We start from the raw sequence: 23,576 nt of genomic DNA, 5'->3' as shown, positions 1-23,576 counted from the left end.
TTTAATTACGTAGCTACCTAACGATAAAGGCTTAAATATATACGTTTCCTTCCTGTTAGGCGTGTTCTCTTGTTTGGATAAATATTTCATATCTTCGTTCCATTGTCCCAAGAGGAGCACCACATGTTGTTATGTTTTTGTCCAAAGACTCACTTGAGCGCCCGGTTGTCTTGTGCCGTCGGTATATGTTTTAGTTTGAAAACAGAATAGTACTTTGTTCGCCGCCGATGGAGCTCAGAAATGGCAGATTCTCTCCTCTCTCTCCGACTGGCCGGCTGTATTTTCTGAGGGTCCGTCTGTCTGTCTGTCTGTCTCTTCATTCAAACAGTGTTGATTTCGTCAACTAAAACTATGACAAAAAAAAATCGGTGACTACCTTTTTTCATTGATGAAAACGAAATAAAAACGAAATAAAAACTAAGCTATGACAACTAAATATATTGACAATTTCGTCAACAAATAAAAACTTGACTAAAATGTTAGTGAGGGACTAGTGGAGAAGAGATCCAGTAGAACTAAAAGACAAGTCATTTTATGTTTGGTTGCGCTCGGGTGTTGTGCTCTGAAAATAGCAGATCTACAAGCTTACAACGTGTTGCAGAGCGACACGTTGTGAGCTTGTAGATCGGCTATTTTCAGCATGCAACCAAGTGTAAAATCAGCCATTACGACACCATCAAGGCACCGCCAAAATACATTTCAGTCGACTAAATCAACTGTAGATTTAGTTGACTATAATCTTATCATATTTAGTCGACTAAAACTAAAACATTTCAGATGACTAAAATATGACTAAAACTAAATCAAACATTTGCTGTCAAAATCAACACTGATCAGCAACGTGCATGTCTCTCTCTTCGACACACACACACACACACACACACACACACACACACACACACACACACACACACACACACACAAAGTAGCTGAGCAGCACAGGTAGGAAGATGAGTCCATGAGCCATCCCCAGCAGCGTGATGACCAGGTTTAACCGGAAGAAGAAGATTTGGATGAGCTGAGGCGAACGCCAGAACCACGATGCCTGGCAGGTTGGTCATGCATGAATGAATGAATACATTCAGCATAAGGCCACTCTTATTGTGAAAACTGTAAGCCTAGTGTTAATACTTTCAGCAGGTAAACCTTAAAACAGGTAGATCTTATTAATCCCCTGGGAAAAATTCAGTCACAGCTTCACCCAGCTGATGGCTGCTCAGGGACAAATAACTGTGTGTTGACAAGTATGCTAGGCAGACCGAGGAGGCATGCGATAATCCGACAGACCTTTTCTCCGACTATGTGGCATCCGCGTGCGGTTAGGGTTAGGGTGCGGGTTTGGTTCGGGTTTAGTATTGAAACGTCGGAGCGCTGCGCTGTCGGAGGAATGCGCTGTCGGACTAACGTACTGCACCCAGGCAGACCGGGGGTCAAACCGGTGACCTTATAACTACCAGACGACCACTAAGCTGTGACAGTATAGACAGATAGACATACGTACCGCACTGCCCATGTTGGCCGTAGCCTCCTTGGCCCGCTCCACCTGTGTGGGTTGGATGCTGAGGGCGAAGGATCTGGTCATGTGAGACACAAACTCCACAGAGATGCCCACACACTGGAGACCAAACACACACACACACACACACACACACACACACACACACACACACACACACACACACACACACACAGGAGAACTTACTTAGAAAATGTATATCAGTTACACTTTTACAGCACCTTTGTTCAATTTACAATTTAGGGATTTACAATTTAGGCATTTAGCAGACACTCTTAATCCAGAGCGACTTGCAGTAAGTAAGGACAATACAAGGTAATATATCAAATGCATAGAAATAGCAATCTAATAAACTATTAGCTAAACTAAAGAATAAAAAATAATGAACTAATACATAACTAAACCAAGAACCTATTATATCATCAGCCTGTACATTGAACTGGATGCCAGGTCAACAATGACCAAGTTTAACCCTATTTTACTGTATACTTTGTCTATTTGTAAATAGCCCACAAGCTCCCAACGTGTTGCGATGCGTTGCATTGTAAGCTTGTAGATCTGCTATTTTTAAAGACGTTTTGGGGAAAACAACTCTTACCGTGACCAGGTTAATGAGAGCCACGGCGTTGTAGTCGATGCCCCAGAGCGTCATGACGCCCACGGTGTCCACCGTGATCATGATGATAGTGAGGAGGTTGAGCAGCCCGGAGCGCAGGTCCATGCCCAGCAGGAGGCAGCACACCACGAACGTGGGCAGCAGGCACAGCGAGATGTTGAAGAGGCCCTCCTGCACGATGGTCAGGTACTGCTCATAGAACACATAGGTCACCCTGTATACAGGAGAACAAGATGGTCAGGTACTGCTCATAGAACACATAGGTCACCCTGTATACAGGAGAACAAGATGGTCAGGTACTGCTGCTCATAGAACACATAGGTCACCCTATAGGAGAACATGATGGTCAGGTACTGCTTAAATCTACAGTTGATTTTAGTCTACTAAAATGTATTTTGGCGGTGCCTTGATGGTGTCATAATGGTTGTTTTTTACACTTGGTTGAAAATAGCCGAGCGCAACCAAACATAACATGACTTGTCTTTTAGTTCTACTGGATCTCTTCTCCACTAGTCCCTCACTAACATTTTAGTCTAGTTTTTATTTGGTGACGAAATTGTCAATATATTTAGTCTTAGTTTTAGTCATCATAGCTTTTATTTGGTTTTCGTCAGTGAAAAAAGGTAGTCGACCAACATTTTTTGTCATAGTTTTAGTCAACGAAATCAACACTGCTCAAAACAAAGTATATATTTTCTTGTACCCTGCCATTTTTCTGTATTATTTCAAAACAACTGTATTTTGGTACAGTGCTGTGCAGCAGAGTGAGGCTGACATACGTGTAGGGGAAGACCTTAAAGTCCGTGGAGGTGCCCGGTATCGCCCTCATGCCCATGGTGATGTTGTGTGCCAGTTCTCTGGCCTTCTGCAGCGCCGCCGTGAACTCCTGAGAGTTAGTCAGTGGTCTGGTTCCTCCTGGACCAGACCTCAGTCTGCTGTTCTTCTTTAATCTGTGGAGCCTCTATATAGAATTTGTTATTACATTTGTAATGTTTACATTATTATTGTGTAGAATTATTTATTTACTATTGTGCAGTAATAAAATACAATATGTCTCAAGACATTAGCATGCCATTGTTTGCCATACAGTTGAATTATTGCAAAATAAATAAATATTAGTGCAAGAAATGAAAACAAATATTGAATAGCCTAACGCAGTGCTCCGCAAACTTTTTCATGCCAGGGACCCCCAAATTGTATTGTATTTGGCTACGGACCCCCATCTCAAAATATTTGGTTCCAGGGACCCCCAGAAGCAAAGATTTGAGTTACAAACGTTCGCTTTAAAATATATAGTATATTCAACGATTTGCATAAATGTTCAAGATTTTTCAAAAATAGCAGATTTACAAGCATGTGGGCGTTCACTCCCCTTCATATAAAAAGGGGGCGGGGCTAAGGGCACATTTTTGGAATTCTTTTAAAAGTTTTTATAGAGACGGGCAGACTTCGTCACCCGTCTAAAAACACCAGCATAATGTTTAAAATCTTGTCAATATTTTCAGTCATGACTGACTGACATCATAGACTGGCCGCCTGGCCTGGTGGAGATATGCGCTGTACCAATATACTTTTTCTAGTTGTTTAAAAACTGTTACACTCATGACATCAGGATAAGTCCATGTGTTGGTTGTGAAAAAGTGAAAATTTAACTGATAATTTCCAAAATTAAATTAGTGGTCTTTTAACTTTGCACACTTTTTTTAGGCTCGATTTTTGTGTTCAAAAATATGTTGTTACTTCTGTTTGCTTGAACTTAATAAACCTTCAATTGAGACGCATCATTGGTGGTTGTTGGTCTACTTGATAATATATATATATATATATCGGCTACTTTAAACTTTACATCAAAGTATCATGATAATTAGGAGGTGTTGATCAAATGACTGTAATGTCAACAGCACATTTTGATGTACAATCTACATTAATTTGATGTCTTACTAGCCGTACAAGTACAGGCTGTTGGAGGCTGAGCTGGACTGTTGAACATAATTTGACATACACAATTTTTTGTTTTATTGTCTCCGCCAGGCCGAAAGGCATGGCGAGAGAGTATGTTTTACCCCCTGTCCGTCCGTCCGTCCGTCCGTCCGTGTGTCCGTCATTCGATCTGTCTGTGTACAGCTAATCTCCGGCACTGTTGGCTTGCTCGCAGCCAAACTGTGCACACACAGTCCCTGGATACCAGAGCAGAACCTCTGCCCCAAATTTTTCACAGGGGCCTGTTATAGCGCCACCAGGAGGCCGATTTGTGCAAAACACATTTTTTGACAGTACTCCTACAGATTTTGTCCAAAAATCCCACAAATCGGTACACAGTATCTCTATAGTCATTAAACGAAACGGGTCTTTCAGATTTCTCATATTCCATCCTGATTGGCTAAAAATGCCTTCCAAAGTTTGCAGGAGTGCACCGTTTTGAACAAAATGCCTCAAATCATGAACACAGCATGCAATTTCCTTGAAATTTTGCAGGAGGGGCGAGATCCAAATGTGGCAGTGGCGTGCGCCGCGGCGGCCGCCGCGTCCGCCACGACCGCCACGGCGGGTGGCGGCCGTCGTGGCGGCCGCCACAACCGCCGTCACGACCGCCACGGCGGGTGGCGGCCGTCGTGGCGGCCGCCACAACCGCCGTAGCAACCGCCGCGTCCGCCAGATCCTCCGCCATAACCGCCGCGCCCGCCAGATCTTCCGCCATAACCGCCGCCGGCGCCGCGTCCGTCAGATTTTCAGCCATAACCGCCGCGTCCGCCAGATCTTCCAAAATGTGGCGTTGGCGGGCGCCGCGGCGGTTGTGGCGCTCGCCGCGAGCGCCGCGGCGGTTGTGGCGAACGCCACGACCGCCGTGAAAACCGCCCCAAGCGCCGCGAGCGCCACGTAGGGTCCGCCATCCGATCCATCGACCATATCTGCGCTCTTCTGGCGCAGCCCCCCCCCCACATGTCCCCCCCACCTGCGTGCGTATCAGGCATGAATTTATTTTAATTTATTTTATTATTTTATTTCATTTATTTACATGCGCGCAATTACACACGCATCTAACTATTGGACTCAGCTCTGGGGACACGGTGCGGCTGCAGAGTTCACCTTGAAATTTGTCATTACAATTTTACTGTAGCCTAATCCACAAAAGTGTGACTGACTGTTAATTCCTTGAGTCAATACATTGTGTTTTTATCACCGGTGCCAGTATTATTATTATTATTGTTAATAGACCTTGCAACATAGAGCAACTTAAGTGCTTGCAGAACTTAAGCACACTTATTCTCCAGACAGACGACAGAAACAGTCTGTCTGTCTGTCTGTCTGTCTGTCGGTATATATACGTGCATAAATTAAGCTTGGGTCATTGGTCAATGAACCTGGTGTGTCGGTCAGAAAATAACTGATCTATAAACTCACAACTCATCGCATCCTCATTCATTTCACTGGTCAAATGCAACAGACAGACAGCCAGCCAGCCAGCCAGCCAGCCAGACAGCCAGCCAGCCAGCCAGCCAGCCAGCCAGCCAGCCAGACAGACAGACAGACAGACAGACAGACAGACAGACAGACAGACACGGTCAGAGACGCACCAGTACCACCGAGTGCTAGTATGGAGCTTGTTGTTGCGTCTTTGAACAGTTCACACAGCGAGCAAAACTTGGGGAGCCCGATTTGGGGGCTATGCAAACAGGGACTATTAATTAACCATGCTACAAGTAAATAATATAACACACAATTTGGATGAAAAGGCGCATGTGTAAATGAAAATAAAATAATATATTGGCTATAATCAAGTCTACTTATCAATCTGTCCGTAAGTCCGTCCGTCCGTCCATCCAGACAGACAGACAGACAGACAGACAGACAAACAGATCTGTCTGTCTTCTTATTGACGTAACCATGGTAAATATAATTAGCTTGCATAATGTTAATAGCCTAATATAATAATATAGCCTATCATAATTATCTTTGGTTATAACCGTGTAGCCTACAGTATAATATATTTATATTATCTATCTATCTATCTATCTATCTATCTATCTATCTATCGCGCTGCAGCTTGTTGATCGGCTATTTTTGGTGTCACGGCCTGGATCGGTCTGTCTGTCTGTCTGTCTGTCTGTCTGTCTGTCTGTCTGTCTGTCTGGCTGGCTGTCTGTGTGTTGCATTTGACCAGTGAAATGAATGAGGATGCGATGAGTTGTGAGTTTATAGATCAGTTATTTTCTGACCGACACACCAGGTTCATTGACCAATGACCCAAGCTTAATTTATGCACGTATATATACCGACAGACAGACAGACAGACAGACAGACAGACAGACAGACAGACAGACAGACTGTTTCTGTCTGTCTGCCTGGAGAATAAGTGTGCTTATATTATTAAGTTCTGCAAGCACTTAAGTTGCTCTATGTTGCAAGGTCTATTAACAATAATAATAATAATACTGGCACCGGTGATAAAAACACAATGTATTGACTCAAGGAATTAACAGTCAGTCACACTTTTGTGGATTAGGCTACAGTAAAATTGTAATGACAAATTTCAAGGTGAACTCTGCAGCTGCACCGTGTCCCCAGAGCTGAGTCCAATAGTTAGATGCGTGTGTAATTGCGCGCATGTAAATAAATGAAATAAAATAATAAAATAAATTAAAATAAATTCATGCCTGATACCACATGAAAATATAAAATTTACGGATCATATAAACATTAAAATTATAATAATTCAAGTAAAATTCAGAAAGATCTGGGCGGATGAAATCTCAAATGCTTCGTTTATTACGCACGTGTAAATAAAGAAAGAAAATAAGGAAAAATATATATAAAAAATTATAATGAATTCATGCCTGGTAGCAAATGAAAATATAAACTTTACAGATCATATGAAAAATACAATTATAAAAATACAAGTTACATTCAGAAAGATATGGCCGAATCAAATCTCAACTGCTCTGGATCAAATGCGCAAAATATACAATTATTACTATCCACCCCTTGGGCGGGGGGGCGTCCCGGGGGGGGGTCCCGGGGGGGGGGGGGGGGGCACGCAGGTGGGGGGGGGGGGGGACATGTGGGGGGGGGGGGGACTGCGCCAGAAGAGCGCAGATATGGTCGATGGATCGGATGGCGGACCCTACGTGGCGCTCGCGGCGCTTGGGGCGGTTTTCACGGCGGTCGTGGCGTTCGCCACAACCGCCGCGGCGCTCGCGGCGTCCGCCACAACCGCCGCGGCGCTCGCGGCGAACGCCACAACCGCCGCGGCGCTCGCGGCGAGCGCCACAACCGCCGCGGCGCCCGCCAACGCCACATTTGGATCTCGCTGTCTCTCAAATTTTGCACGCACATTCCCATTAGGCCGAGGAAGAACTAACATTTGAAAATTTTCAAATCAGCCTCATGGTGGCGCTATAACAGGCCGATTCGTGTTTTTACCTATAATTGCACCGATCTGTGTAAAACTTTGTATGCACACTCCCTATAGGTCAAGGAAAAACCTTTGACCTGCATTTTTCACATCTGCCTTTTATAGCGCCACCAGGAGGCCGACTTGTGTAAAACACATTTTTTTATACTACTCCTTCCAATTTTATCCAAATTTCACGCAAATCGGTACACATGATCTCTATAGTCATGTGATCACGACGGATGTGTTTGATTTTTCATATTCCATACCGATTGGCTAAGATTGACATCTAAAGTTTGCATTATTGGCTTGTTTTGAACAAAATTCTGCAAATCATGAACGCACCGTCCAATTGCGCTCAAACTTTGCACGCACATTCACACTATGTTGAGAAACAAATGCCAACCTTTTAACATTGGCCTGTTATAGCGCCACCAACAGGTCTAATTTAGCGAAACACATGTTTTTAACAAAATTTCTCAAATCATGAATGCAGTCAGTGTCCGATTGTCGTGCAAGGCCTAAGAAGAAATGGCACCCTTTTCACGTTGGCCTATTATAGCGCCACCAGGAGGCCACAATAGCCTACCTGACCTGGCGGAGACCTGTGCTCCGAGGAGCACTTTTTCTAGTTATGTATGCGTTCTTTGTATTTTTAAGAGCCTTATTGTGTAATGGAATGAGCAGGGAACTTATATTTTAGGAACAGACCTATCCCACTTTTCGCCACAAGGTGGCACATCTATCTGTAAGACAGGTAGTTTTAGGTGGTCAGGTGACCAGTCTTTCTTCAGATGAACAAGGAAGAGAGAAAAGACCAAACTGACTCTGTATCCCGTTTGTCCCTGTTTATTCAGGTACATGAAGTATTAGAACATTAAACATGTTCAATATGAGCACTTTGTAATGTAAAACCAAGCTTGTCTTGGTTTTATGTCAGAAATGTAGTGGTTTTGTAGTAGTTTGTTGTGTGTAGTGAAATGTGGGTCTAAGCAGTCAGATTCATGGCAGCCATTACTGCTGCTCACAAACATGTCCTGTAGTGCGTTTCACTAACAGTATGAATGTTTGCTGCTCCCTTTAGTGTTAAAAGCTCCTGTTGTATTGTTTAATGTGTGATTGTACTTTTTGCATTGAGAAAAGTTTATTTTCGTTTTGATACAGTTAATTAATCCTCTCCAGTAATGCCTTGCAATGTGTCCTTGTATTGTGTGTAGTGTGTCCATTGTGATATGCCAATATAGTATTAATGTTAGAACCCATAACATTGTTCTCAGACATAATTATGAAATGCTGTGGTGTACAATCACAAGCTATAAACACAGTCTGATGAGCAGTTGTTCCTTCACCACCATGTTCTAGTGTTATGAAGGAATGTGCATAGATAGACCAGTCAAGTCCCTATAGAAACCTCATTTGCACATGAAAGACCAATTGGAATGCCATAACAGATCTTGTAACGTTAGACCACATCATATGTGTTGTCAGATTATATTAGATGCTGTATTGTACAATCACATGCTTGTTTCTTCTCCAAACCAGTTTCTATAAATGTGTTATATATTGTATACAGTTTAAGTGGTGAATTCAATATGAAGACTGTTCCAGTAATGTGAGGCTCAAACAGAGAAGGCTGTTTGTGCAAATTAACTCTGTATGTCTGTCTGTCGGTGTGGGGGAGGAGGTAGGGGTGGAGCACATGTGTGGACATGTAAGATAAGATGTTAGGTTGTGATTGGTGGAGAGATGGTTCCATTGTTCTCCTCTTTGGCCAATCATTCAAGCAGTTAGTGGTTCCACCTCAGGCTCTCTAGTATAAGAAGTGTGTAGTTGTCATGTTTTCACAGCTCCTCCAGGATATCAATCATTTCAACCAACTGACTGTGTACTCCAGACTTCAGGTGAAGATGAACTCTCTCCACCACACCAGGAACAATTCTGCTGAACAGGAGGAACCCAAAGACCAAAATACTACAGGTATTCATCATGTAGTTTGCAAAGTTGCACGGAAAGTGCATGCTGTGTTCATAATTTGAGGCATTTTGGTCAAAACGGAGCAGTCCTGCAAACTTTGGAAGCCATTTTTAGCCAATCAGGATGGAATATGAAAAATCTGAAAGACACGTTTTGTTTAATGACTATAGAGATACTGTGTACCGATTTGCGTGATGTTTGGACAAAATATGTAGGAGTACTGTGAAAAAATGTGTTTTGCAAAAAGCGGCCTCTTGGTGGCACTATAACAGGGCCATGTGAAAAAAAATGGGGCAGAGGTTCTGAATTGGCATCCAGGGAGTGTGTGTGCACAGTTTCGCTGCGATCAAGCCAACGATGCGGGAGATTAGCTATCCACAGACGGACGGACGGGGTAAAACATACTCTCGCTCCATGCCTTTAGGCCTGGCGGAGACAATAAAGAAAACGAAAGTAAAGGAAAAGACCATTACTGCAACAAAAGTAGTCAACAAACTATACTATAAAACATTGGCCAAATTGTCAAATAATATAAGAAAGAGGCAAACACGTTGAAAATAGCCGATCTATAAGCTTACAACGCCTCTCAACGTGAGGTGTTTTGAGCTTGTAGATCTGCTATTTTCACAATATTGACTTGTGGAACGGAGTCAAACAAAATGGGGGGGTCCCCAGTTCAAATATGATTATTTTGGGGGGGCGCGGCCTGAAAAGGTTGAGAACCACTGCCCTAATCGGACCGAAATTATCTGAAATTACTACATTACCATAATGCAGCCTAAACGTGCGTTGGGGGGCGGTCCTGCCATTACGCTAGTTACTGGAGTTGCTGTGGAGCTACACAGTTCTCCACAATACACACAAACCCACAACATACACCATCTACAATGGACTAACTGAGCAGCAATAATAACATTCACCACACGAACGTGCATTGTTGACAAAGTGATTGCACAGCCGCTGCAGGCATGACAACCACGTTAGCGTTAGCTACATGCCAACTATCACAGCGCCCTGTCCGTCGTTGCTGCGACTGACTGTGATGGCTACAGCAAGCTCTCTGCGATGCCATTGTCTGGAAACTGCTCTTAGCATGACACGACCACTGTGTACAGTGTATGGCACATGACGTCTCTGCCCCATAGCTTGTAGATCTCTTACACATGATTGGCGTAGCCTGCGTTGCCAGGTCTGACTTTTTGTATGAGCGATTTTGGGCTTATTTGGGCGCGCTTTTGGGGCTTGTTTGCATAGACCACGGCAGCGCTTGTTTCTTGGCCGCTTCACGGATGTGGCAACGAAGGTGCTGAGTTTTTGTCGCAGATGATGATGATTGGCTGTTAAAAGAACCCTCCGGAAGTAAATTGCGAGCTGGCGAAGTGATTTGCATAAGTATTGGGGCATAATACGTTTGGTATTAATTGTACATCCTGCAAGTACAGTAACGTATGGGTATGGGAAGCAGGTATGCTGGGAGGCAGAATATTGAGGATTTTTTTGTGAAAAGTTTGGAGTTAGTTGGGCCATGGGTCTGCTTGGATACCCTCCACATGCAATCATGTGGACTCCATGAGTTTGCTTGTCAATTATTGTGGGAGAATTTGTCTGTTCATTTTTAGTTTCACTTTAGAACCCTAGTGCCTTTAGTCACTTAAGTCACCTTTTACTAATTATATCATGATAGATGTATGGATATACATTGTTGATGTCATGTCCACAATTAAAAAGCCAAATAAATTACATTGCCATTTGACTAAGTATTAACAAAGGTTTATGTTGGAAATATAAATATGTATTAATGCAGCCACGGTTACTAAGTCATCAATTGGGGATGCACAACTAACTTCAAATACCTAAATAACTGCACTGTTCTGCCTATCAACTATCTTCCCTTTGTCTTTGTTTTCAGTGTTGCATCTTCAGTGTGGCTTACCTGCCGTACCAGCTGTAAATAAACAGAAAATAAACTTGGCTAAACCAAAACACCACAGCTGTGACCAGTGTGGAAAACACTTCACTAGAATGGACAGCCTTAAAATACACCAGAGGATTCATACTGGAGAAAAGCCATACCACTGTGACCAGTGTGGGAGCAGGTTTATAAGAAAGGATACGCTAAAGGATCACCAACTAATTCACACTGGAGAAAAGCCATACCACTGTGACCAGTGTGGGAGAACATGCAAAACTAATTCTGAATTAATTAACCTTATCAATGTGAACAGTGTGACAAGACGTCAGTGGAAAGAAAGAAAAAATCACACCAGTGTGAAGAGAGTGGTGCCTTTGAAAGTGTAACTGGTTGCATCCTTGTGTTGCAATCAGCAACAATATGTTGTCACATGACACGTGACAACATATTGCCATGTGTCACGTGAAGCTTGACCAATCAGCCGTCCTCAAACATACGGACGGACGGACATACGGACACACGGACAAAGTCAAATGTAGGAGTGGTTTATTAAAGGTTTCATGACATTCAGGTTTTTTTTCTCTCACATTTCTAAAGCCTTTTCAACTGCAATGAAAAAAGAAATCTTTGCCTGCGGGTGTCGCTGTTGAGGGATTTTGCCTGTCAATCATCACATCTGCCCCCCCCCCAAGGAAAGGGGAGGGGCGAGGAGGAGAGTGGGCGGGATTAATGGCATGTGACTTAACTGTCCAAGTGCCAAGCTCAGATTGCTTTTCAGCCTAATTATTCAGAAAACCCCAGACCACAGAAAATCCACTGAATGTTCAAAGTTCAGATGTTTTGGGTGTAATTGAGGTCATAAACCCCCCCCCCCCCCCCCCCCCAAAAAAGTGAAAATGAATGTCATAGACCCTTTAAGTCTGTTAAACTGTTTACACTCATTACATGAATAGATTTGTTGGTTGTTATAAGATCCAGTTTAGCTTATGTTGTAGTGAATGTCCCTGAATTCTTTGTTCCTCTTTACTCTTAATGTGTTTGTGATGACTGTTGTTAACTGCTGGTGTTAGGAACGGCTGAGACAAGAGGGAGAGTTTGACATTTTTGTTTCATTGACTGGAACAAGTCAATTGGCATGTTCAGTTGGGTTACATGGCGGCTTTCCGACATGTCGCCTTTCCGACGTTAACGAACCCTATACCTAACCCTCACCCTAACCCTAACCGCACGTGGAAGCCACTAGTCGGAGTGGCGAGATGTCGGCATGGAAGACGGTTACCGTTCAGTTGGCATGTTTTTTTTTCTCATTTCACTGCTTTACTTTTACCTATTTTGATGTATTTCTATACTTTTTTTAGGCTACATTTTTCCCCCAAAAAATATGTTACTTTTGTTTGCTTGAATTTAATAAACGCTCCATTGAGCATCATCTGTTGTTGTTATTAATTAAGGCTTACTTGTGTCATTAATGTTCACAACATACAACGAGTATAAAGTATGTGTTGAAGGTCAAGTTATCCAGACTGCAGCAGCAGACTTTGTCATTGATTGGTCTATATCTTCACTATTCACATGTAATTCAGCCAGTAAAGTAGTGCATAATGATGATGGTTCGTTGTCATTAAAGGTGAGTCATTTGCATTGGTTAATCTTGTAAAGAACATAATGGACCATTGGTCATGGTTTGGTCTATTGGTTTACCATTGACTGCTAGTGCTCAGGTCCTCAGCCACCATAGACCGACCACCCGGCCTGGTGGAGATATTTGCTTTACTGAGCAGCCACTTCTATTATGTTCACTGACTGCAATACATGTGAATGAAACTGCTATAGATCAATCACTGACCAGTGAACCATCATCATTACACACTACTGTTCTTTACAGACAAAACAATGACAATGACTGACCTTTAATGGCAATGAGCCGCCATCCTAATGCACTACAAAGTCTCACACCCACACAACAATGAATATGTCTTACACTGGTGAAATTACTGACAGTCTATTTGGTTTATTTTATATTCAGCTTCTCTAACGGATTCTACTACTACTTGCTGATGCTATTAACAGATACATCACTGAGTTCTATATAAATATCCCATTTGCATTCCGAACACATGGGTGTAAAATACAAGGAGTCAACAGCACTGTTCTTTTTCCAACAGCGTGTACTACCTCAATATATTACATTACAATAATATAACCTGGAGGTCAGCTACAGGGTTGTAAACATTGAAGCAGTATGTGTGATTTGATAAATATCTAGTATTCCATTCAGGATACATCACACATCTATAAAACCTGAGACCGTTTATCTCGAAGAAAACATGTCATGACATGCAATCAGAGTCAAAAATGTGTAAACATAATATTGCCCAAACATTATCATTCACCTACACATTTGAACTTACATTAGTGTGTAATTGTTATCTATCAATTACGGTTTTGTCCTCCCCATTTAACAGAGGATAATCTAGATGTTAAATAAATACAGCACATCAGCTATGAGTCATTTCACTGAAAGACATTTACCTTTCAAGTCCTGTATCGACATACATTTTACATGTTCAGAACAGCTGACTTTATTTACACATTATACTAATTCACACAATAAGAGAAATGACAGATGAAAGAAACATCTATAACTAGTATATTTGTAACAACCTTGTAATTTGAGCAACAGCCACACATGATTATTGATCTGTGAAGAACAAGAATACAAACAAGAATGAATAGTCTTTATTTGTCCCAGAGGGATATTCTATTGCCTGTGTGTTCAACACCACAACACATAACACAATACAAACACAACATAAAGATGTATTCAGTCAGTGGAAGTATTTGTTCAATATCCTAAAGAGAACCAGACTGTTGGGAAGAATATGACCAGTGGGAAGATGTAGGAGTTAAATAACTCCAGCAGGTGGCAGTAGTGCAAACACAATGGATGCAAGCTGCCCGTTAACATCCACAGAAGAAGATAGTGTTAGACTGCTTGTGCCTCAGCCATTTCCTGCTTCACCTGGTTTTACATGTTTGTGCATCAACTGTTTGCACCAACAACCTGGACATTCCCTGATCTCCTGTTAACAGGGTACGTGTTCACTGTTATGTTATACATTGTGTCATTGAATGCCTTTTACTGCTACTTGTGCTGATGTATTGTGCATATTTGGCTGATGTGGAAGTAGTGATTGGTTGCAACCAGATCACATAAATTAGTTGTTATGTAAGGAGAAACACAATGGAACCACAACCCACATAGTCAACAGATCAGGTCTATTCCATGTCAGATGCTGATTGTCACTATAGAGCAGATCATAAAACTGCAACATGAGTTGATTCCAGTCTAGAGAAGTAGTTCTACGATTCAACACCTGGTGCATTGAGATGCAGACAGGGGTGTCTCAGTGCTAATATGCAGTGTTCCACCCCCATCATTTGATACACTGGGTTTCACACATTAGTTTCATACATATGAAAATGTATCTAAAGAGGACTTGAAAGGTTCATAGCTGATGTGGACAGAGGAAGGACAACACCTTACACGTGAATGGTAAAAAGAGGAACCACAGCTATAGACCAAGCAATGGTCAAAGCTCCTTCTAGTGACAAAACACTGACATTGAATGATTCTCCCTCATTATGCACTGAATTACATGTGAATGTAAAAGCTATAGACCAATCACTGACCAATGACTCATCATCATTACACACTACTGTTCTTTACAGACACAACAATGACTGACCTTTAATGACAATAGAACACCATCCTTATGCACTACTTAGTGCATTACTTACCATCCTTATGCACTACTTAGCGCATAAGGTAGACTGAATTACATGTGAATGATAAAGCTATAGACCAATCAATGACTAAGTCTCACACCCAGCCAACAAGTAATCAGGATAACTTGTGAAAGAACACATGGTGAATTTACTGACACAGTCATTGTCTATTTGATTTATTATATATTCAGCTTCTCTAAATTATTCTCTCTATTAGTGTCTAATGCTAATAACATCTACTCCACTGAGTTCCAGGGCAGGAATTTCACGGCGGCCACGGCGGCCACGGCGGCCATGGCCGTCGTTGCCCCTCTCATTGGCCGTGTGCCCCTCGAATAATGACATGCCTTCACGGCCACAGTGGCCGTGGTGCCCCAGCTGCGCCCAGCAACTGATTTCACAGTTTTTCCTCTGCGCGATTTTCTTGTCAATATGGTTTTTTTTAGTCACCAGTCCCTTTGGTTGAGCTGCGCAGCTACAACATGCACAGTGGTAGGTAGTTTTGATTTTAAGCCTCCTATGAACCTTCGGAATCCCGCAACACAGTGTAATAGACACAAAAGCTTTACCGGGCCAAACAGGAGATAAATCTAACGGAGCCTGAACTAATCAATGGTAGATTTGATTTCTAGCCTGAGAGAGAGAGAGAGAGAGAGAGAGAGAGAGAGAGAGGATTCTGTAGTCCTACAGACCGATGTGCCCCAATGTTTTTTTCAACAGCAAAATATAGATGAATACATCTAATAAAATACAGCAAAATCCTCAAATTATGAGTCTTAATATAAAGCAAGCAACAGAATAACTGCAAACAAATTAAAAGTGTAGGCTATCAATATCATACAAAAGAGTGACCTCACCGCTCTGATGGACAAGAAATAAATCCTTTTGCAAACCACATCCATGATATCTGTCAACAATGTTCTAATTGGGAAGTTTATTTTAGCAGAATGTGACAGTTTTAGTCAGTTTTTTGGTGCGCAACACAGCCCTCGTTTAAGTGATTGCTTTCACCTGCTGCTGCAGTGTGCGGAGCTTGTGCGCAACAGGGCATATCTCCGCCAAGCCAGGGTGACCTACCCAGGGCCATAGATTCATATGCAGGCATAGTAGCCAATTAGAATGAAATCTGCAAAAACGGACTAATATACTGATACAGAACCATATATTGGCTATATATTATGGCTTTCAGGTGGAAATCTTGTATGTTCCTTTTTTATTATTATTTAAAAACAATTTAAAATCATGAAAATAGCCAATCTACAAGCTGTAATTATTAATAATGAAGAAATACTATATTTTAAAGAGAGAGAAAATCAACTAAAGTCATTATTAGTGCAAGTTCAATCACATTTCATTTGAATGAAAATAACTTGTGGGGAAAATACATAAAATCTCTCAGAGGTCTTCAACAGGGGGTCCGCGAAGGTACTGCAGGGGGTCCGCGAAATTGTTGTTTGATTAAAAAAAAAAAGTTTTTAAAAACTTTAAAAACTTTTTTCTTCTTTTTTTTTTCAAAAATGTAAATTTGTCTTTAAACATAACATGACATATTTTAATAGCTTAGTAATGAATGCACAATAACATGGTATGTTTATACATATTTTGTAGAGAAAGATCAGTGGTGTCAGTTCAGCAAAAGCTAAGGTATGGCAAGGTTAGGGTTGCCAACTCCCAGAGATTAAAATAAGGGACATCTATCCTTTTTTTAGGGGTTCAACCCCCCCAAAACCCCTGAAATGCATAGAAACTATGCATTATACCTATAACACAATGCAAACACAATGGTCTGGTCTTACACCTGCATTAGGCTACTATTCATGATTTCTTTTTCTGGAGCCAAGGTATGGCACCTGCCATGCCTTGCCATACCCAATTGACGCCCCTGAGAAAGGTCCTTTTGCACACCTACTGGGTCAACCTGTGCGTAGGAACAGGCAATTTTTTCATGTTTATTTATATAAAACACAATTTTATACATAAATATATGATATATATAGTAGCCTACCCCCTACCCTACGAGGTAGGGGGTCCCTGCTCCATCACCCCATCCGTTTGGGGGTCCCTGGCCTGAAAATGTTGAAGACCCCTAATTATTCTGTGAATCTAATGTGATTAATGTGACCCCTACTTCAGTCAGTGAAGTCCAGGGCTGAATGTGACATATTGAGACCTATATAACTAAATATTGGTCATTTGCCAACACATTATTTCGTGAAATAAATGGGTTATATTTCACAGATAGTTATACAATTCTTGTAATATATTAAAATACAATCATCCTTAACCTTCAAGTTAAATGCATTATTTCCGGGGACTTAAACACTTTTTTTTTTGGATGGCCTTCCTGCCCTGGCATTTGGCCTTTGTGCCCTCCAAAAAATTACAACACCAAAGGCCAAGTGGCCTTGCCCCTAAAATGACGAAATTCCAGGCCTGCTGAGTTCTCTATAGTTCATCTAACACCTTATTTACCTGGCTAATGTAAAAGGTGAACCTGTTTGCTTTTTTTAATATATCATATTTAATCCAGTTCCTTCTCTTCAGGAAAAAAGAAGACCTGACTTCATAAATGTTGTTGTGAAAGGGATGAGTAGCATTTTTATGTAGTTTTTCAACTGAGACACATTCTTGGTTGGTATTATTTATTAGGTCTTACTTAACCTATATGTCATATGTCACCAGATAATAAAATTAATGTAGTGTTGACATTGTGAAGTGTAATGTATATCAGGATGTTGGATTTGTCTTTATGTTGTTTGTTTTTAATGCTCAAGAATCTTCACATCAAATCAGTTCCATCACAATGCTAGCAATTTACATGGTTAATACAATAGGTGAGCCTGCTAGCTTTTGTTATATTATATATAATATTGCATTCAATTATTTGTCTACTCTATTTATCTCCTAAATGGAAAATCCCAGTTCATAATTGTATGTTGTTGTGAAAGGGATGAGTAGCAAAATGTTTGCCTTATTTTCAATTATTTAACTGAGGTTTTGCTTTGCTTCAATTAATACAAGTAGTATTTTTTTATTTTCCAGTGTATTAATATGTATGCATTATTTCCTATTTAGGTCTACATAACTTACCATTGTATTTTGTATCAATGTTCACACTTGATTAAAGTAGTATTGAAGGGAATACTGAACCTAAAGAGTGAGTTAGGTTGTGATTGGTGGAGAGATGGTTCTATTGTTCTCCTCTTTGGCCAATCATTCAAGCAGTTAGTGGTTCCACCTCAGGCTCTCTAGTATAAGAAGAGTGAGTAGTTGTCATTTCTTCACAACTCCTCCAGGATATCAATCATTTCAACCAGAACTGACTGTGGACTACAGACTTCAGGGATGAACTCTCTCCACCCCACCAGGAACAATTCTGCTGAACAGGAGGAACCCAAAGACCACCAAGACCTCAGTAAGTTACTTGCTTTCACTATTTTATTTCTCTTCCTTTTCTATCATGTTTTCCTCATATTTTACAATTGATTGTCAAAGAACATCCTCCTTTTATTCTGAATCTTGCACCTTGTGTTTAGTTTTAATTTCACCTGAATTCAGCTGATTAACACATAAACTTTGCTTTCAGTTACTTATGTCACCTTTCACTCATTATATAATGATAAATATATGGATATAGATTATGTATGTCTGTAATTGTTGTCATGTACAGAATGAAAAAGCCATTGGACTAAGTATTTACAGAGGTTTGAGTTGGAAATATAAATATGTTCCCTTTTTTTGTTTTCAGTGTTGCATCATCAGTCTGGCTTCCCTGCCTTATCAGCTGTAAATAAACAGAAAAGAAGCTTGGCTAAACCAAAACACCACAGCTGTGACCAGTGTGGAAAACACTTCACTAGAATGAGCCACCTTACAATACACCAGAGGATTCATACTGGAGAAAAGCCATACCATTGTGACCAGTGTGGGAACAAATTCACATCCAAATCTGACTTAATAAAACACCAGAGAATTCACACTGGAGAAAAATCATACCACTGCGACCAGTGTGGGAACAAATTCACTCAATTGGCCCACCTTAAATCACACCAGAGGGTTCATACTGGAGAGAAACCATACCAATGTGACCAGTGTGGACAGGCTTTCATAAACAGAAAAGAAGCTTGGCTAAACCAAAACACCACAGCTGTGACCAGTGTGGAAAACACTTCACTAGAATGAGCCACCTTACAATACACCAGAGGATTCATACTGGAGAAAAGCCATACCATTGTGACCAGTGTGTGAGCAAATTCACAACAAAAATGTATTTAATAGAACACCAGAGAATTCACACTGGAGAAAAACCATTCCACTGTGAACAGTGTGGGAACAACTTCAGTCAATTGTCTACCCTTAAAAAAACACCAGAAAATTCACACTGGAGAAAAACCATACCAATGTGACCAGTGTGGACAGGCTTTCAGTCTGCCCCATCACTTACAACGTCACAAGCTTGTACACACAGGATTTAAACCCTTTCCTTGCAGTCAATGTGGCAAGGGTTTTACTACTTCAGGAAATCTAAAACGTCATGAGCGCACACATATGTAAGGAAAACCCTTTCACATTGAACAGTGTGACAAGACATCAGTGGAAAGAAATAAAACATATCAGAACAATGTTTAAAATCTTGTCAAATTATGCCGTCATATTTCATAGATATGTAGACTGGCCGCCCAGCCTTTTGGGAGATATGTGCTGTATTTATAGACTAGTCTTAAATACAACAAATAATGAGTGTCCCTCAATTTCCTGTTCCTCTATACTCTTAATGTGTTTGTTATGACTGTTGTTAACTGCTGGCGTTAGGAACGGCTGAGAGGGAGAGGAGAATGTGGTCTTTTTGTTTCAGTGACAGGACTATTTTCAGTTGGTATACTTTTATGGATTTCACTGTTTTACTTTGACCTTTTTAAAGTATCTGTGTACTTTTTTGACTCGATTTTTGTTTTCCAAAATATTTTTGCTCTTAACACATCGGGTGCCAGCATTTTTTCATAACAACTTACCGTGGGTGCCAGCATTCTCCCCATTGACTGCGCTTTGCTGTTTAAAGTTTCCGCGTGCGTTACAAGCAAATCCACGCAAAAAAAAGCATCGATTCATGTTCTGCCATGAGCCTGGCTACAGGCTGGAACCATAACATTCCCCTCGCGGGTTACAACGGGGGGGGGGGGGGGGGGGGGGTCGCGCATCGCGCATGACCGTTTTTCCCCACAGGAAACAGATTCGGAGATATAGGCGTTTCAAAGTAGGAAATAGGAAGCGGATGGGGGGAAAAAAAGTGTTTCAGGTGAGTGATCTGGCACTTCCTTCGCAGGATTACAATGGGTGCTCCCAGAGCTGCTCTAACCCCGCCCGCGAGGAGAAAAACGAAAAAAAAAAAAAAAGACTGAAATCACGGTTCAGACCGTGTTCGGCACCGAAGCTTCGGAACCGCCACTATGTAAACACACGGTTCAGACCGTGTTTGGCACCCGATGTGTTAATAAACACTCTATTGAGACACATTCTTGGTTGTTGTTATTAATAATGTTCACAACATAAAATTAATATGAAGTATGTGTTGAAGGCCAGGTTATCCAGACTGCTGCAGCAAGCCTGGTCTTAAACATCACCAAAGTGTCATGTTTTCCCTCTTTTAACTTCCTTTCACTAGCCTCGGGGTACTGTCTGTACCAAGAATGGGGAAGTTAAGGAAGATCACCCATTAGAATACCACTTCAGTAATGATTTGACTGGGAAAGAAGAAAAATGCATGATATCACCTTGATAAATCTAGGTCTATTTGATAATATAATGCACTAAAATACTTTATTAGGCGGTATTAGTGTTGTCACGATACTGGATTTCTAACTTCGATATCGATATTTTGAAAAATATCAATATTCGATACGATACGATACAATTCAATACAATTCAATACAAAAAGAATTGTACGATACAATTCGATACGATACGATATTCGATACGATATTCGATACCACGCAACCACAGGAATTCAGAGTGCAAAATGTTTTCTTTTTATTTAAAGAAAAACTAGGAACTAGGAGGTAGTGCATTTTCACATTTTAGACAGTCTGAGTCTAGTTAGTGCTTAGTGCAAAATCAAATACAACAACAAATCAATTAAGAGGTGCAATCAGTAACAATGCCCAAATAAAAAAATAAAAAATAAGCCTGAGTGACACATTAAAAAGCAGGCATTTCAAGTCAAAATAAAGGCAGCACAAAACGGTCATAGGAACTAGGAGCCCTAGGAGGTAGTGCATTTTCACATTTTAGACAGTCTGAGTCTAGTTAGTGCTTAAAGGCAAGGCACGGCAGGCATTTCAAGTAGAAATAAAGGCAGCACAAAACAGTCAAGAGCAATAGTACTGTACTACTACAAAAAATGATCAACTGTGTGAAACAATTCAAACACATTCAAAAGGTAGTTAAGGCACTTGGCAGCACTAGAAACATTTTACTGAAATTGAAAAAAAAAAAAAACAAGGAAAAGGGAAACAGTGCAACTGCTTATTGCTTAAGAAGTACAAAAACTTCTCTGTAGCTAGCTTAGCTAGGTAGGTTTATCATCTTATTCTTTTCTTCCTCTGGCCCTCTCAGATTTTTTGCTAGGAACACCAACATGTCAATGTGCTCCTCTGTAAGTCGTGCCCTTCTTGGACTGACAATGAGCCCTGATGTACTAAATACACGCTCTGATGCTACACTTGAAGCAGAGATACACAAATACTTTTTGGCAAAGTGGGCAAGGTGAGGTAACAATTTGTCGTTTTCTCCCCACCATTCGAGTGGGTCCTTTGTTTTTTCTTCACAGATTCTGTCATATATCATGAACTCTTTTGTGAGTCCTACAGCAGCTTCCTCCTCGTCTTCGACATTTTGACTCTTTTTTTCCCCCTGTATGCTGAATAGCAGTCCCTTCAGATCCGTTTTCTTTTTCTTTGCTGGCTGTGGGGCTTCTGGTTCTGGAGGAGGTTGTGCTGTTTCTACTGAATTGCCAAGACTTTGTTTTACCTCTTCTTTCATAGTAACAAAACTGTCCTTGAACCTTGGGTCAAGAAACGTGGCTGTGTTCAGTAGTAGCTGCAGACTCTGGTTCTCATATCTTTGTTTGAGATCCCCTCCAATAGCTTCTTTAATTTGACGTTTTAGGTTGCTGTCACTTTCCTCAACTGTCAAATTTTTTTATATTTTCCAACATAGGGGAAGGACAGAGGAGAGTGTGGTATGTTTTTCACCACTAAGTGCATCAGTGTAACCACTGAGGGGGCCCAATACCTCCTGCACAAACTGAAGAGCTGCAATGTCCGTGTCTCTGGGCATGAGGTGCCATTTCTTCCGGTCCTCAGCTAGAACAGCACAGACTGCTTGCTGCTGCTCTAAGAATCTGTTTACCATTTGGTATGTTGAGTCCCAGCGTGTGGGCTCATCGTGGATCAATTTGTGGTCTGCTAGGTTCAGGTTCAGAGGTGATTGTTTTATCTTTAACATCCGATTCATCTTTGGAGACCTGCTGAACGCAGAAACAGTCTTTCTTAATCTCGACAGTACTTCAGGCACACGGCCTACATTCAGGCCCCTGCCCACGGCAAGGTGGAGGTTGTGGCCAAAACAGGGAACCCATGTGAAGGAGGCAAATGCCTTCTTATTGTTTGAGGCATTATCAGTAGTAATACCGGCCATATCTGACATGTCCAGCTTCCATGTTTCGTGTACCATCTCCTCCAATGCCTCCTTCAAGCTGTCCCCTGTGTGATCCGAGTGCATCCCAGCACAGCCCAGACACCAGCTCTTCATCTTCCAGGACTCTGTTATGAACTGTATAGTTACTGCCATGAAACAGGAGTTGGCCCTGCTGGTCCACAGGTCAGTGGTGCAGGAGAAGAAGCGATTCCCCACAAAACTGTCTGTGACAGTATTTTTTATTTCATTGTACAGGGCTGGGATTTCAGTGTCCATGAAATAATTACGTGATGGAAGGGAATATTTATTGTTTAACTGCCGAATAAGCTGTTTGAACCCAGGCTTCTCTACAGTGTAAATAGGGACCTGGTCCATGCAAATGTAAGTCGCTACAGCTCTGTTGATCTTCTTGGCCTCTTGCGAGTCTTCATCATACTTTTTTTGTCGATCCCAGGTCTCTCCAACACTCGGCTGTGCCAGTGGACAGTGACTGGCTGCACGTTGAGTTTCAGATTGAAGCTCAGCATCTCTCTTGCGCTGAAAGAAATATAACAATCTATCTTTAGAAGTTTTATAAAAACATTTTTTTGCTTTTAATCAGGCTTTTATAAAAAACTAACTATTATCTATCTTATTCTTATCAATTAATCTTGAATGAAAAACAAAGTAAGTATACATTAAA

The 23,576-nt window shown here is 41.3% G+C and overlaps 1 protein-coding gene across 1 annotated transcript; it reads right to left on the bottom strand.

Moving 5' to 3' along the window:
- Window positions 1-1,197: 1,197 nt before the first annotated feature.
- LOC311058066 (NPC1-like intracellular cholesterol transporter 1) lies at window positions 1,198-22,711 on the bottom strand (the record flags this gene model as incomplete). The annotated part of the gene is made up of 5 exons (XM_084075374.1): window positions 1,198-1,212; window positions 1,502-1,615; window positions 2,115-2,346; window positions 2,912-3,093; window positions 22,490-22,711. 5 exons carry the CDS (start codon window positions 22,709-22,711, stop codon window positions 1,198-1,200), a joined length of 765 nt encoding a protein of 254 aa, XP_083931500.1.
- Window positions 22,712-23,576: the final 865 nt, after the last annotated feature.

The sequence above is a fragment of the Gymnoscopelus microlampas genome (assembly GCF_963454915.1).
Source record: "Gymnoscopelus microlampas genome assembly, chromosome: 13".
In the NCBI taxonomy this organism is placed as follows: Eukaryota; Metazoa; Chordata; class Actinopteri; order Myctophiformes; family Myctophidae; genus Gymnoscopelus; species Gymnoscopelus microlampas.
Note: the sequence above shows the minus strand (reverse complement) of the source record. Positions and strands in the feature narration are given on the sequence as shown.